Raw genomic sequence first — 15,768 nt, 5'->3', positions numbered from 1 at the left:
GGGACCTTAGCCATTTACTGCCGGGATCGCTAATTGGAAAAAGCCGGGACCGCTGAGGTCTTGACCTTAGCTAGTTACTGCCTGGATCGCATAATGGTAACAGCCGGGACCGCTGAGGTCTTGACCTTAGCTAGTTACTGCCTGGATCGCTTAATGGTAATAGCCGGGACCGCTGAGGTCTGGACCTTAGTTAGTTACTGCCGGGATCGCTTATTGGTAAAAGCCGGGACCACTGAGGTCGGGGCCTTAGCTAGTTACTGCCGGGATCGCTTATTGGTAAAAGCCGGGACCGCTGAGGTCGGGACTTTAGCTAGTAACTGCCGGGATCGCTTATTGGTAAAAGCCGGGACCGCTGAGGTCGGGACTTTAGCTAGTTACTGCCGGGATCGCTTATTGGTAAAAGCCGGGACCGCTGAGGTCGGGACCTTAGCTAGTTACTGCCTGGATCGCTTATTGAAAGAAGCCAACACCGCTGAGGTCGTGACCTTAGCTAGCTACTGCCGGGATCACTTATTGGTAAAAGCCGGGACCGCTGAGGTCGGGCCCTTAGCTAGCTACTGCCTGGATCGCTTATTGGAAAAAGCCGGGTTCGCTGAGGTTCGGGACCTTAGCTAGTTACTGCCTGGATCGCGTATTGGTAAAAGCCGGGACCGCTCTGGCCGGACCTTTGGAATTTACTGCCGTGATGGCTTATTGGAAAGCTAGGACCGCTTAGCCTCTGACCGGTACCTTAGGTAGTAACTGCCGGGGTCGCTTATTGGAAAAGGCAGGAACCGCTGAGGTCGGGACCTGAACTAGGAACAGCCAGTATCGCTTATTGAGAAAAGCCGGGACTACGGAGGTATAAAATCAGCCTGTCACTAATTGAGAAAAGCAGGGACTGCTCTGACCGGGACAGCATAAGAAAAACTTGTTAGTGCTATTTTGAAGATGAGAATGACAATCTGAACAAGAGCTCATCTATCCCTTTGATTGGTATACAATTTAAGTACTTGAAGTTAAAACCCTTGACCTGAAACAAAAAAATAATTTAGCAGTTTCCAACTATGTTTTCTAAATAGTTTTTGTTAACATGAAAACTGTGACAATATATCAAAATAATGCTTTGCAAGTTCCAAGCTTGGAACTATAAGGTGTAAGCTTTGAAATATAACTTTATCTTAAAAATTAGAACAACTTGTTAGTGTCATTTTATGGAACTGATAATGAAAATCGGAACAAGAGCTCATCAATCCCTTTGATTGTTATTCAATTTAAGTATTTGAAGTAAAAACCCTTAACCTGAAACAAACAATAACCTAGCAGTTTCCAACTTTGTTTCTAAATTATTATTTTTAACATTCAAACTGTGACATTATATCAAAATGATGTGTTTCATACTGATAAAAAACGACACCATTAAACATCTTAATAATTGACAAATTATCTTTTTATGAAAACACATTTTGCAGTATTTCATACCTTTCCTATTCTTTATTATGTATTCTATATATTTTATATTAATTAACATTAAACATCTGCTTGGACTAATATGTAGTGCACTTCTAGTGAACTCGTAATGATCTTAAGGTGCACAAACTGTCAAGTTTTGTGTGAAAAATACTGTTCAACATCCGTGATTTACCAAATATTTAGACCTTAGGGTTTAAATAGCACTCTTAAGAATAAATTGCGTATTGTAAGAACGAAGCCTTTTCAGATTACAGTATGATACGTCTAGATTCGAGTGAGCATGGTCTTCAACTCTTAATTATATACCTTCTACAAAATTTACATGTACATATTTTGTTTCGTGGGTTGGGTGATCCCAATCAAGATCTCAAATTTTACCTTTCATTCTTAAAGCATAGCGTTTATGTTAGTGTTTAGTGTATTAGTCTAAGTACCTTCAATACTATGTATTTGAATGTTGATATCGAGGAGTGAAAGCGAAAAGGTTCTATGTGACAATAAATAAAAAAGCAGAAAGAACCTTTTCGCTTTCACCCCTCGATATGTTTATAACCTCAATGATAAGTAATTGAAGTAAATTATAAGTACTTTCAGGTTTTTGTATGATACGATACGCGAGAACATTAAAACTGGGGGTGTTATTGTTCCCAGATTAAAACAAGCTAATTATCAACCTCCTGTGGGGCACATGTAAAACGTACTGAATATTAACCTCCTGTGTGGCACATGTAAAACGTACTGAATATTGACCTCGTTTGTTTGAGCGTACATACATACGTAACATACAATACAATGTATGGAGAATGTACAGAAATATAATTTTCTGGAGCAATTAAAGATGAATGATATAACATCCTGTAGTTGTTAGAGTGTGGTCATAAAAATAGAAATGTAGCTAAATTTCTTAGTGTTATTACATAAAATAGCAGCAATTCAGATATAGAAGGAAATACGTGCATAGCTATGTAAATCCTCTCTTAGCTGGTTAGTAAAGTATATATATTTTGCTAATCTATATGTGTTATTCTTTGTGTACAACTAAACATGGATTCAAATTTATTTAACGTTAGCCAGTAGCTAAAATAAGGCTAAAATTGTTTCTTAATTCTATATTTTGTGCACACAAGTAGAAAATGAAGTTCAGATTCTACTTGATTCATATTGCATGCTACACATATTCTTTCATTTACGGGTGTGTTAGTATATCTGCCCGTATCGATTTCAAGTCTATGGGCAAAAGTTCTAAATCGTGAAAAAGTCTATCGAATTTTGTTTTCATGGATTGTTTTTAAATATTTTCTCTGATGAAAGCATGCTTAATAAGGCGTATATGCGCTTAAGGCGTTTTTGTTGATAACAAACCAGTTTCGGTTTTGGTTTCAATGGTTTCAGCAGTTACGAAACCGGTTTTGATGGTTTTGCTTAAAGTTACAAATGCATGGTTTTGTGTACATTTTCAACAATATGGCGGAGCTTCTGTAGCTACTGAGCTACACAAATACTAATATAACCCTTTTCATTTAGCTCATTTGCCCATTGTAAGGCATTGTTATAAAAAAAGATTGAGTTTCAACAAACGAAGTTGACCACTATCCGCCATGTTGTTTTCGAAGTAAACTAGTTTTCGGATGGAACGAACCGATGAAACTGCCTCCGGTAGAGGTTTCGATAGTTTCAAAAACCGGTTTCAGTTTTCGTTAAAACACGATTGAAACTGGTTTTGGTTTTATTTGAAACTGTTACAACAAATACTAAGTTCGTGAAACCGATATAAAATCGAAACCAGTTTATTACCAACAAAAACGCCCTTAATCTAGGTGAATTATCGAAACATGCGTACCCGCTTTGGCAATATGTGTCTATATTTCTCTTTTTGATTACCTCAAATATGTAATTATCAATACTTTCAGTTCGCCAAATATCCGAAAAAAACATGTTCATTCAAAATATATTTTACTTGAGTGGCCCAGTTTTTTTTAATAGTTTTTATTATTTGAATCGTCCGTTCGTAATTCGATATAAGTGTGTTGGATTAAACTATCATATCTTTTCCAATTTTTGATTAAATTTATTTTCCTATATTTTATCATTGGTACCCTTCCAAATTCTCCTTAAAATGCAATTAAGTTTGTTGTTGTTGTTTTTTACACCAAGTATAAAGCGAAGACATTTTACATGGATCATTTCTATGTCTGTGGCTGGATTCATTCCCCAGATTTCCGAGGAAAAATTAAGAACTGAGCCCAATAAGACATCAAACAAAGTTTTCTGATGAACGGGAAGTTCAGTATTATTAAATATATGATATAATTTATACAGTGAAAAAATGCATGTTGAGCAATCAGTGTTTGAGACCTATTAAAGTTGCCATTCTTAAACAAATTGATTTCTATGTATTTAAAAGAATTAACTTATATTGGGTTACCATAAATCTGTAAGTTTATATGCGTTGCCATTCCATTTTAAATGAGCATGGCTTTACTACTAAAGGCTTTAGTCTTTAATACATTCATTTTAATCCCCACCTGTTGCAGTAATTTTCAACGTCATTTACCGTTAGTTCAATATTGGAATGCTGCTATAAATGATATGCCAAAACTTTCATTGTATTATAAACTAAAAGAAAACACTCCATTCTATTGACTTTATACTTAGCACAATTATTGACAGGCACATCTTTATAAACTTAACCTGGTTTTCACAAAGGGAAAACTATTTGTTAGAATGACTTGCGTCACTGTCCGGGTGGGCTGGTGGGAGACCGGGCAGCGATAACGTCACCTTATACATCGGATAACTTTAGCTAGGTTTGACATATTGTGACCAAACTTGGTATATAGAAAGAGTTCATGGAGACTTTTCATGGGATTGTGTTTAAGGCCCCTAGGATCAAGGTCAAGGTAAAAGTTACTATACTTAGAAAAATGGTTGGTTTTGAATTACTTTGAGTAAATGTCGACATATTACGACCAAACTTGGTAAATATGAAGAGTTTATAGAAATAGAGATTGTGTTTTGGGCCCCGACTGTTAAGCTAAAGGTGAAGGTCACTGTTGCTAAGAATTGAAAAAAAAATGATCGTACTGAATAAGTAAAGTGAGACCTGATATAGTGTGACCAAACTTGATAAATAGGACGAGTGTATGGATGCCTTTTATTGGATCGCTTTTTATACCCCCAGGGTCAAGGCCACTGTAACTTAAAATAGATTACCGTTTGAGACTGAATGGATGACATACTTTGACCAAACGTAATATGTAGAAAGTGTTTATGGATGACTTCTGTGGGATTGTATTTGGGGCCCTTAGGATCAAGGCCACTGCTTCAAAAAAAAGAAGAAAGCAGTTGAAACTGAATCTCTTCTGCCAATTATTAAAAACCTGGTTTTGTCTCATTGCGATTCTTTTTTACATTTTAATTTGATTGTTTTATTGCTTTTGACAGGCACATATTAATAAATCACCATTGTATTCGTAGTCGTAGTCAAGTGCGCTGTCTTACGACAACTCTTTTTAAATATTGGAATTATAAAAATAAATCCCTGTACTGTAGATTGTGTCCGAGGTCCTTTCAAAATTTATCAGAACATTATAAAATGTGGGAAGCACATCATGCATTTCAATAACGAACATCCGTCAATGAAAAAATACATTTCTGTACTACTGGTTTTGAGAATGCATAATGTTTGCTTTGCACAAGTGCTTTTTTTATAATTCAACCACGTTTAATGTTGTTTTTAGCCCTAGATTAAACCTCTCTATAGAGGACTGTTAGTTATAATGCTTAAAAACGTTGATGCACGTTTTTAAAACTCAATGGCTATCGAGATCTGTTTTTATGGCCCTGTAGATGAAAATATTAAAATCGAACTGTCTGTCTGACCGTGTGTCCGGCTCCTCTTCCCGTATCTGGGCTGGTACTTTCTCTTATATGGACATATTTTAAAGTTACTTGCCACATATGTTTGGCATATACAGACGATGTGTCTCATACAAGACCTGTGTTCCTTTTATAGGCAAATGTCACACTAACCCAATGTTTGCATACTATGGAGTGTTGAATATATTAGGACATAGATTATAATGGTCATGCCTTGGATGTATCTTTCTCATGTATAGACTAATTTTAAAATAATTAGCAACATGTGTTCGTCTATCAAGACTTCGTCTCGCGTGTAAGATCCGTGACCCTACCTCTGAGATCAAGGTCACACGTAGTTTTTGAATATAAAGAACGCTCTATATAAGGACATATAAGGACATAGAATATAGATGGTGTTGTCGGGGATGTAACTTTCTCATAAATGGACAGTTCTTAGAATATTGCCACATGTGTCCGGCATTCAAAATCAATGTGTCGTTACCTCTAAGGTCAAGGTCACCTAGTGTTTAAATACTATGGACTGCTGCATATAACGACATGAAGATTAGGTTGATATGCCTGGGCTGTAAATTCTCATATATTGGTGGATTTTAAATAACTTGCCTCATACTAAGACAACGTTTCGCAAGACCGGTGGCCCTTCCTCTACACTTATTTTGTTTTTACTATGGAATGCTGCATTTAAGGTCACTTGAGTGTAGGTTGTCAATAATTTGCTTGATTTTTATGTTTTGAGACAATTTCAAATAACTTGCCGGACATAAACGTCGTTTGATGGCTCAGGGTAAACGCCAAAGACATTGAACACAAAAACAAACCAGATTTATGTTTACCAAACCTGTGAACCCTGGGTGTGGCCAGTAATGACACCAGGTGCATAACTTAAACATTCACAACCAATTTTGTTAAGATGAATGCGCAAACTACAGAACTTAAAGCTAAAAAATGGCCTTTGGGCTTTCAACAAGAACAAGGCAGAGAAATTCACAAAATCAGCTGCAGAAGCAAAAAGCAAATTGTCTCTCAAAATCCTAGACTTGCAAATTGTCTCCCTTAACTCTAGACTTGAATTTACATGTACATGTAAACTTGGCTAAAAATAGAATTCGCTCATGTAGACCTGGCTAAAAATAGAGAGCATTTCTTTAAAACTTTCATGGCCCATAATCTAGGCATTCATGGGCCGATCTGGCTGGTTTTTGAAAGGAACCGAGCTCTAATGGATATCTAGATACTGTACAAGTTTCATTGAGATACAATAAAAACTGAAGACTGTATCGTGTTCACAACAAATTGTTTACACAATAGCATTTTTTATACTATCAAGGGCCATAATCTAGGCATGCATGGGCCGATCTGGCTGGTTTTCGAAAGGAACCGAGCTCTAATGGATATCTAGATAGTGTACAAGTTTCATCGAGATACAATCAAAACTGAAGACTGTATCGTGTTCACAAGCAATTGTTTACAGACGCACGAACGCACGACCGCACGGACCAGTAGAGCTAAAAATCACAAACAAGAAACATGGAACAACAGTAAAATACTCCTCAAACAACACAGTGCATATATACTTTATAAAAAACTAGTTATGTTTGTTAAAACCTGAAAACCTATTGTTCCACTCCGATCATGTTTTTACAGAATATGTGTTCTATATACATGTACATTGTACACAGTAATACACATCTTCTATAATGAAAGTTCAATACTCGTAGCTGTGACTGACATATGCATGTTGATAGTATCCGAGGTCCTTACAAGATTGTTTAGTAAGCCGTTCCATTGCAGTTGTGACAAAGCATATCATGTATTGCAATAAAGATTTGTTTGTCTAAAAAGCATAACCTACCCTAGGCCTGATTTTACGATGTTTATTAAAAAGGCAAATAAAATGTATGCAGGAATAAAACTACATAACTATGTTCCGAATAAATTTGCTTATTAAAGCTTTTTTGCCATTAAAGAGTTACAAATATGCATTATATTTTCAGATTTACATGGATATGCACATAGTAGGGAAGCCATACATATGTAAAGTCTGTGGGACGCAGTTATCTGGGAAATTTGATTTGAAGTGTCACATGAAAAAACATGCGAACTTAAGCCATAAATTAAATGCAAACTAGCGTTATCTAACTTGGTTAATTAAGTAGGTTGGATGGTTGAGTACCATTGTATCAAGTCTCAATGCAATACCTCAAGTAGTTGCTCAGATATTAACCTATGTGTGCTTGCACGCAAAACCTTAACCAGAATTTCTTAGTCAAATAATAAAGGCCTATTTTTTGCATTAAATGCAAACTAGAGTTATCTTACTTGGTTAATTGAGTAGGTTGGATGGTTGAGTTTCATTGTATCAAGTCTCAATGCAATACCTTAAGTAGTTGCTGAGATATTAACCTATGTGTGCTTGCACGAAAAATCTTAACCAGAATTTCTAAGTCAAATAATAAAGGCCTATTATTGGCATTAAGTGCTAAGTAGAGTTATTAAACTTGGTTAATTAAGTAGGTTGGATGGTTGAGTACCATTGTATAAAGTCTCAATGCAATACCTCAAGTATTTGCTGAGATATTAACCTATGTGTGCTTGCACGCAAAACTTTAACCAAGGGGTGACGCCGACGCCAACGCTTGTGTGAGTAGTATAGCTCTCCTTATTCTTCGAATAGTCGAGCTAAAAACTGCAACGCATGGACAAACTGTGAATTGCTAAAAAGAAGACACAAATCAAAATAGTTACCACTCAGGTTTTTAAATAACTTTAAATCCATATTCGAAACGGTTATCAATTTCTCAGCCAGGAAATCTATGGAAATGATATTTCTTCTCTCAGAAACCCATCTAGCTGCACAGCCACAGTCTAATAAGTACATACTCGTTTGTACCGCTGTTGTAACTTCGAATGCTTTCGTTACAATAGTCCGTAAATAAAACATCCAGTATTGTATGTGGTATTAAAATGGAATATATCAAGTTTTCACTGCCTTGGCATTTATCTAGTAAGAGCCAATGAGGGCAAATTGATTTTCGATGGATTCACTCGATCGATTTTAAAAGTGACACTATAAAACAGTTAAAGATTAGTTTGCATACGATCGTAAATAATGTTATATCGAGGAACACCCGGACGCTGATATTAAGTACAATATAGATAAAACTGTTGGAGCAACAGTTTTTGAGACTATATATTCTGACTGTAATGGAATTTAAACATGAATGTGCATTTCGTAGAGCGTTATGTACAAGTTTAAACAAAACAAATAATTTGCATAGCGAAGTTAACTGTGTTTTTTTTTCATTTCTTTCTGGTACAATAAAATAAAAGTAAATAAATTTATAAGAGAGTGATTACCCTTGTTGGAATGTGAAACCACGTAAGAGTCTTACTACATTAACTTCAAAGACGACTGAACGAAGTATTAATGTAATTCATTCTTCAATAATTATAACATACGATGAAAATAAATTCTTATTTTACATATTCAATACGGAAGCAAAAAAAGTTCAAATCATCCAACTTCTGGATTATTTTTATCAAGCATCGTTAAACAGAAGCTGAAACATGTTGCAATGTGTGTATGTGACATTTAATAGTTCAATACAAACAATTTAAAAGCATAACTATACAAGATATTTAAAAGCATGAAATTGACAGACTAAGTTCACAATGTAGTTTCTTGAAATCTTAAAACATGTAAAACACACACTTGTTTCGACGTTCGCTCTTCTCTTTCGTTGCTTCTTACGACACGCGGTTTAACTTTGTTGTAGGATGTTCACGTTTTACCGCTCAAATTGGACTCGTTATCGATATTTGGCCAATCAACACTTCAGAACACACAATTAAAACACTGTATCGTTAATTTTCCAACTTCAAAATTTAACTATTCATTAACACGTGATGGCAGGAAACCTTTGAAACAGCGTCTTTTTAAATGTATCTAAACATTGAACATTTAACTAGCTAAAAACTGTTCCCTACGCTTTTCTGCTTTAAGAAAACATTTAATAAAGACATTTAAGCAAACATGCATGTAAATCTGCGATTTAAGTTACTATGATCAACAATATTGTCCTTTGGTGAAATATATTCAATGCTATATTCCACAATTACATTGTTTTTCTTTGAAACGCAAACAACGTTAAAGATATATACAAACATGTCTCGGATTTATCTCTTTTGCTGTAATACACCTTTCTGAGAGAAAGCAGTATCACATGTCTCACACTTGTATGGCTTCTCTCCTGTGTGTATTCGTATATGTTGCGTTAATTCACCTTTCAGAGAGAAAGCAGCATCACATATCTCACACTTGTATGGCTTCTCTTCTGTGTGTTCTCTGATATGTCTCTTTAATTGACCTTTCCGAGCGAAAACAACATCACATATCTCACACTTGTATGGCTTCTCTCCTGTATGTATTATTAAATGTTGCTGTAATACACATTTCTGAGAGAAAGCAGCAACACATATCTCCCACAGCTATGGCTTCTCTCCTGTGTGTATTCGAATATGTTGCTGTAATACGCCTTTCCGAGAGAAAGCAGCATCACATATTTCGCACTTGTATGGCTTCTCTCCTGTGTGTATTCGTATATGTTGCTGTAATTTATCTTTCCGAGAGAAAGAAGCTTTACATATATCACACTCGTATGGCTTCTCTCCTGTGTGTATTCTTGCATGACTCTTTAATTCACCTATCTGGGAGAAAGCAGCATCGCATATCCAACACTTGTATGGCTTCTCACCTGTGTGTATATGTATATGTCTCTGTAAGTGACATTTCAGACCGAAAGCAGCATCACATATATCGCACTTGTAGGGCTTCTCTCCTGTGTGTATACGTTTATGACTCTTTAAATTACTTTTCTGAGAAAAAGCAGCATCACATATCTCGCACTTGTATGGCTTCTCTCCTGTGTGTATTCGTATATGTTGCTGAAATACGCCTTTCTGAGAGAAAGCAGCATGACATATCTCACACTTGTATGGCTTCTCTCCTGTATGTATTCTTATATGTGTCTGTAATTTACTTGTATGAGTGAAAGCAGCACTACACATGTCACATTTGTGTGGCATTTCTCCTGTGTGTATTCGTTTATGACTCTGTAAATTACCTTTCTGAGAAAAAGCAGCATCACACAGCTCACACTTGTAGGGCTTCTCTCCTGTGTGTATTCGTATATGTCGCTTTAAATGATAAGTCTGAGTGAACGCAGAATCACATATCTCACACTTGTATGGCTTCTCTCCTGTGTGTTTTCGTATATGCCTCTGTAACTCACCTTTCAGAGAGAAAGCAGCACTACATATCTCACACCTGTATGACATATCTTAAGTGGGTATTTTCATTTGACGTTTTAATATTTCCTTCAAAAACAGCTTAGCCCCACAAACACGTGTATGGTCTTCTCTTTGTGCATATCCATGTGAATCTAAACGAAACAATACATGTTTGTATCATATAAGTCAATTCTTTGAAACACAAGTATTAATATTCCCAATTTTTTATGTTATTTTGTTCATAGCTATTTTATAAACATCATAACTCATATGATAGGTTGCTCTTGGACGGGTTTTCCTTATTGACGGCAGTTTGTTATTGCAATACATATAGGATCTGACACGAAATGTCATTTATTACGAGATTTTATTAAACGAGTTTATGAAATTTGTTAGTAAGCGAGCCTTACTTACAACTTTCATGGACGAGTTTAATAATATTATTGTATTAAATGACAACGCGTGTCAGATCTATTTATCACATGCTTCAAATGGTGTTTTTATTACTAGTGTAGTTCCACTTTCTGAACCGATTGTTTGACAGCTGAAGTACTCAGAGGAGAATGTCAACGATGCGCCATATAAATAGTTCCAAATTAAAATGATAAAACTAGCAGTTATCAAGTTTTAATTCTGATAAAGCGCTTAACAAATAAAAGTCAGCTCTATATTTGTGTTATTTTATAAAATTTAAGAACAAGTTCCTCAAAACAAGTCACGCTATTTCAGCACAGTATATCAATTTCCGCCAATTATCACCTATCAACTCTATTGTAATGCACCAGTCAATTGTAACCACGCCCCCCCCCCCCCCCCAGGTCTGCGGAATAGCGGGGACTTGGACTTTCGGTCAAGCCAACCCCGGCTAAAATGTTCGCCCTGCGAGTACGAACAGATGCCAAATGGCCCTGCGCCCAAGGAACTCTAGGTAAGTCCAATTCCCGCTATATTTAAAGCGAAGACCAAACCACCGCATTCACCCGATACTGCGGGGTCATCTGAAAGGTAAAAACACAGCCCATTTCCCCTGCTATCCCCGGTATAGCCTGGCCTGAGGGCGTGGTTTCAATTGACTGGTGCGTAACAACACAAAATACAACTCCCCAACCCCTATAGAAAAAAATAGCGGTTTGGAAAGTTGGAACACACCGTTCAATTATCCTTTCAGAATTATATTTGTTGTGCTGTTTTTCATTTACTAAGCGAGTAAATGAATAACAATAGTGGTTTGAGTTTAGAATGGCATATGACGTGACAATAATGATTATTATACCAGCTCCCTGACCAGTAGATGTCCCTCATGTCTTCCAATTCTCAAAAAAACAAACATGATATCCAAAGGTTTATGGAAAATAAATGTTTAAGCTGGACTCTCACGGGTATACCATTTTTACAACATTTTTATTTTTTGTCTTCGAAAGAGCAAATTTTTGTGTAAATATCGGCAAACCAATGATATAAGATTTCTGACAAAAAATCAGATCGTAGATTTTCATATTTCTGTTCGAAAATTAATGTTTTAAGGCTTAAACCGTTACTAAAATAAATTTATGGTCTAACATATAAAAGTCTGCGATATATTTTTTGTCAGCAGACTTACATGTATATAACCAGTTCCTTGGATTTTTGCAAAAATTGGGTCGTTCTAAGACAAAAAAGAGGTTGTCAAAACGTTCAATCTGTGAGAATGCAGCTTTAAGTCTGCAAATGACACTCTTATAAAACATACATATATGTATAACAAATATATTTTTGAGTGATAAACCTTTACTACTTCCAAATTAATTCATTTATGTTTAATATTTATTACTGCTAACAAGATTGAATCAGTGTATAATAAGATACAAATGTATACCATTTATTCTGCATATTTCTTCCAAATAAAATCTGGTATCCTTTATAAGTTAAATAATTTCCTTTTAAAATATAGAAACTACACATTTCACCATTGCACTGTAACAGACAACGATTTTATGAATGCCTGAAACAGTCAACACTTTTTAGCTTTGTTAGTAATTACCGTGGCGATTACTTCCCCTGATACACATCGTATATTCCTACCACGATTGGGGAACCGGATTAACATTTATGTCTCAAAGTTGTATGTGTTTCACAAATGTTTAGGTTTAACACCGGCATTTGATAAGAGGATTTTTATTCTGGTGTTAAACCTAAAAGAAATATGTACACAAATATTTAAGACAGTTACTCCAGACCACACGTATAGAGTCTTTAGGAATGAAAATACATATCGTGTCAGGTTAGAGGTTAATTATGTGCCTCTGGTCGTGTCTGTTTTTTTTAGAACAATAAAATATTTAATTTTTTCGACCTGAAAATATGTCGATATCTGCAAAGTATATAACGTGACTTAACTATACTGGGTCTTCGTTATTAAGAATTCATTGTAGAATCATGCATTTGGACACAAATATTAGAAATGTCCGATGCAATTTTATCCAGTTTCAAGACGGTCCTTGATTTTGCTGACATGGATTTGGTCAATCTCATGAATGTTTTAATTAATTGCTTATGAAGTCTCCACCTTTTTGTCCATAAGTTAATGATACATCATTGGCTTCTCGGGCGAAAACATGATGATTAATGTTACTGTTTTATATGTTAAATAATCAACATTTGCGCTTTTTATGCCAACTGAGGTTTTTTTATCATAATTTGTTCAGCCGTTGAAATAAAATTGTTAATTTATTATCATACAAGAACTCGGTAAATCCACTACCATAGTTATTTGTGTTTTATCGTACCCAGAAAGTGTACCGATCCGGCAAATCGGTCGGTTTCCATATAAAACATTGTATGAATGTGTGAATATGTCGTTCTCATATTATTCGTGCACTGGCCGAAGTTTTTGTAATTCCAGAAAGGATACACTTAATCTGGTGTATACTCACCGGAGAAACAAACGAAATATTACTCGTAAAAAAGTTAATTAAGCCGACATGTATATTTAAAAACGGGTGATCGCGTGTATATAATTTGAAAGTAAAGCAAATATAATATCGCCCTTACACTCGCTGTTGTTTGTAGAGTATTCGATGTGATAATGAGTGTTTTTTTTAATTTTATGTTTATGGTATTATTAAAGCTGCACTCTCACAGATTGAACGTTTTGAAAACTTTTTTTGTCTTAAAACGAGCCAATTCTTGCGAAAATCCATGGAAACCAGTTATATAAGACTGCTGACTTATTTATATCACAGTTTTTTTTTATATTTTAGTTAAAAATTTAATGTTTATTGTATTTTTCTTTAACCGTTACTAGCTGTTTAAGCCATAAAACATTTCGAACGAAAATATGACAAACTACGATCTGATTTTTGTAAGCAATTTTATAGCATTGGTTTGGTGATGATTACGCGAAAATTTGTCTTTTTTCAAGACCAAAAAAAAAAGTTGTATAAACGTTTAATCTGTGAGAGTGCAGCTTTAAAACTACTTTGTTTATCTATAGATTGTTCGTGATTATAAATATTTTATACAAACATCAAAACAATACGCACAGCTGTATTTAGTGGCATAAAAAGTAAGGTGAGTATAACTTGAAATAAATACTTCAGAGTTCTGTATTTGTTTAGAGACATTTTATGTTGTTTCAAGTTGTTATAATTATTTTTCATTTTTACACCCGAATCTAAGACATGTTTTAACTCTAGTTGTTGCATATAACAACCCTTACACAAAAACATACATACCTGTTATAAATATTCCGTTATCCTCTAAGTGAGATGTTAATTGTCCGTTTTGAGGTGAGAACATCGCAAATTAGTTATAATTCAATAATTGCTCAGTGTTATGTTTTCACACTTACAAGTTTGATATCTCAAGTTTTGCCATTTATCATGTGTTCTCACTTAGATATCGAAATACCTTTGTGTTATCATTTGATATGACAATACAACTAATATTGTGACCCCCAACGATACATATAACGGACAACATCTTACTTAGAGGTTGACCGAATATTTATTCCTGGTATATGCTATTTTGTACAGGTTTTTTCAGGGTTGTTATATGCAACAACTAAATTTAAAACATGTGTTAGATGGTTATACTTACCTTAAGTTTTATGCAACTAAATACTGTTGTGCAAATTGTAATAATATTATATGTTTGTCAGAAACTGTTTATACTCTCGAACAATCTATATATATACATGTAGTAATAATAATACTCAAAATATAAATTGTGAAAATAACACTCACATCGAATACTCTACAAACAACAACGATAATAAGGGTGGTATTATTGGGTCACGGACACTACGGACCATGGACATTACGGACCAGATTTAGGGACATTACTATTTACATGCAAGTTCTGCACTCGATGACATTTTTCAAATATACATGTCGGATTAGATAACTTTTTCAAGATAAATATATTTCGTTTGTTTATTCGATGATTTCAATTAATGCACTGGAATACACCATATTATGTTTATCCTTTCTGGAATAACAAAAACTACCGCAAGTGTACGAAGAATTTGAGAACTACATATTCACAAAATGTTTTAAAAGGACACAGATCGATTCGCCGGATTGGTACACTTTCTGGTTGCGATGAAATGCAAATATTGTAACTTACTATGATAGTCGATTCACCGTGTTCTTGCAATTCAATAAATTAAACTTTATATTTCAACGACAGGACAAAATATGATATAAACGGACAGTATACATGGTAAGGCGCGAGTGTTTTTGATTATTTAATTTATAAAACAGTAACATTAATCATCATATTTTCGTCCGAGAAGGAATATACACAAAACAATGATGCACCGATCATAAAAATATGGGATAGTAAAAAGGCGAAGACTTCATAAAAAAATCTTAATTTAAAAACTATCCATGCCAATAAATCAAGAACCGTCTCAAGTAAATAATGAGGAAATTGCATTTGACATTTCTAATAGTTTTTTCGCAATGCATGATTTTAACATTAGCACTATCAATAAGAACTTCCCAGTATGGTGAAGTTGTGATATACCTGGCAGATAACGGCATATTTCAGGCCAAATAAAATCAAGTATTTGATTTTTCTAAAAACACCAGGACACATTATTAGCATGTTTCCAGCCAGAACATGTATTTTAGTATAAAATGACATGATAAATGAGGTCAATTA

The 15,768-nt window shown here is 34.8% G+C and overlaps 1 protein-coding gene across 1 annotated transcript; it reads right to left on the bottom strand.

Annotated features, from left to right (window-relative positions):
- Positions 1-8,612: 8,612 nt before the first annotated feature.
- Positions 8,613-12,569, bottom strand: LOC128221990 (zinc finger protein 235-like). The gene is made up of 2 exons (XM_052930719.1): positions 12,479-12,569; positions 8,613-10,775 (listed from the first exon to the last, which is right to left on the bottom strand). Exon 2 carries the CDS (start codon positions 10,669-10,671, stop codon positions 9,823-9,825), a length of 849 nt encoding a protein of 282 aa, XP_052786679.1. The 5' UTR covers positions 10,672-10,775; positions 12,479-12,569; the 3' UTR covers positions 8,613-9,822.
- Between the last annotated feature and the right edge of the window lie 3,199 nt (positions 12,570-15,768).

This window comes from Mya arenaria, chromosome 16 (genome assembly GCF_026914265.1).
Source record: "Mya arenaria isolate MELC-2E11 chromosome 16, ASM2691426v1".
In the NCBI taxonomy this organism is placed as follows: domain Eukaryota; kingdom Metazoa; phylum Mollusca; class Bivalvia; order Myida; family Myidae; genus Mya; species Mya arenaria.
This window is presented reverse-complemented; position numbering and strand designations above follow the sequence as displayed.

Excerpts from the sequence above, each read along its gene's own strand:
- LOC128221990 (XM_052930719.1), bottom strand. The coding sequence starts at position 10,671 with ATGTCATACAGGTGTGAGATATGTAGTGCTGCTTTCTCTCTGAAAGGT.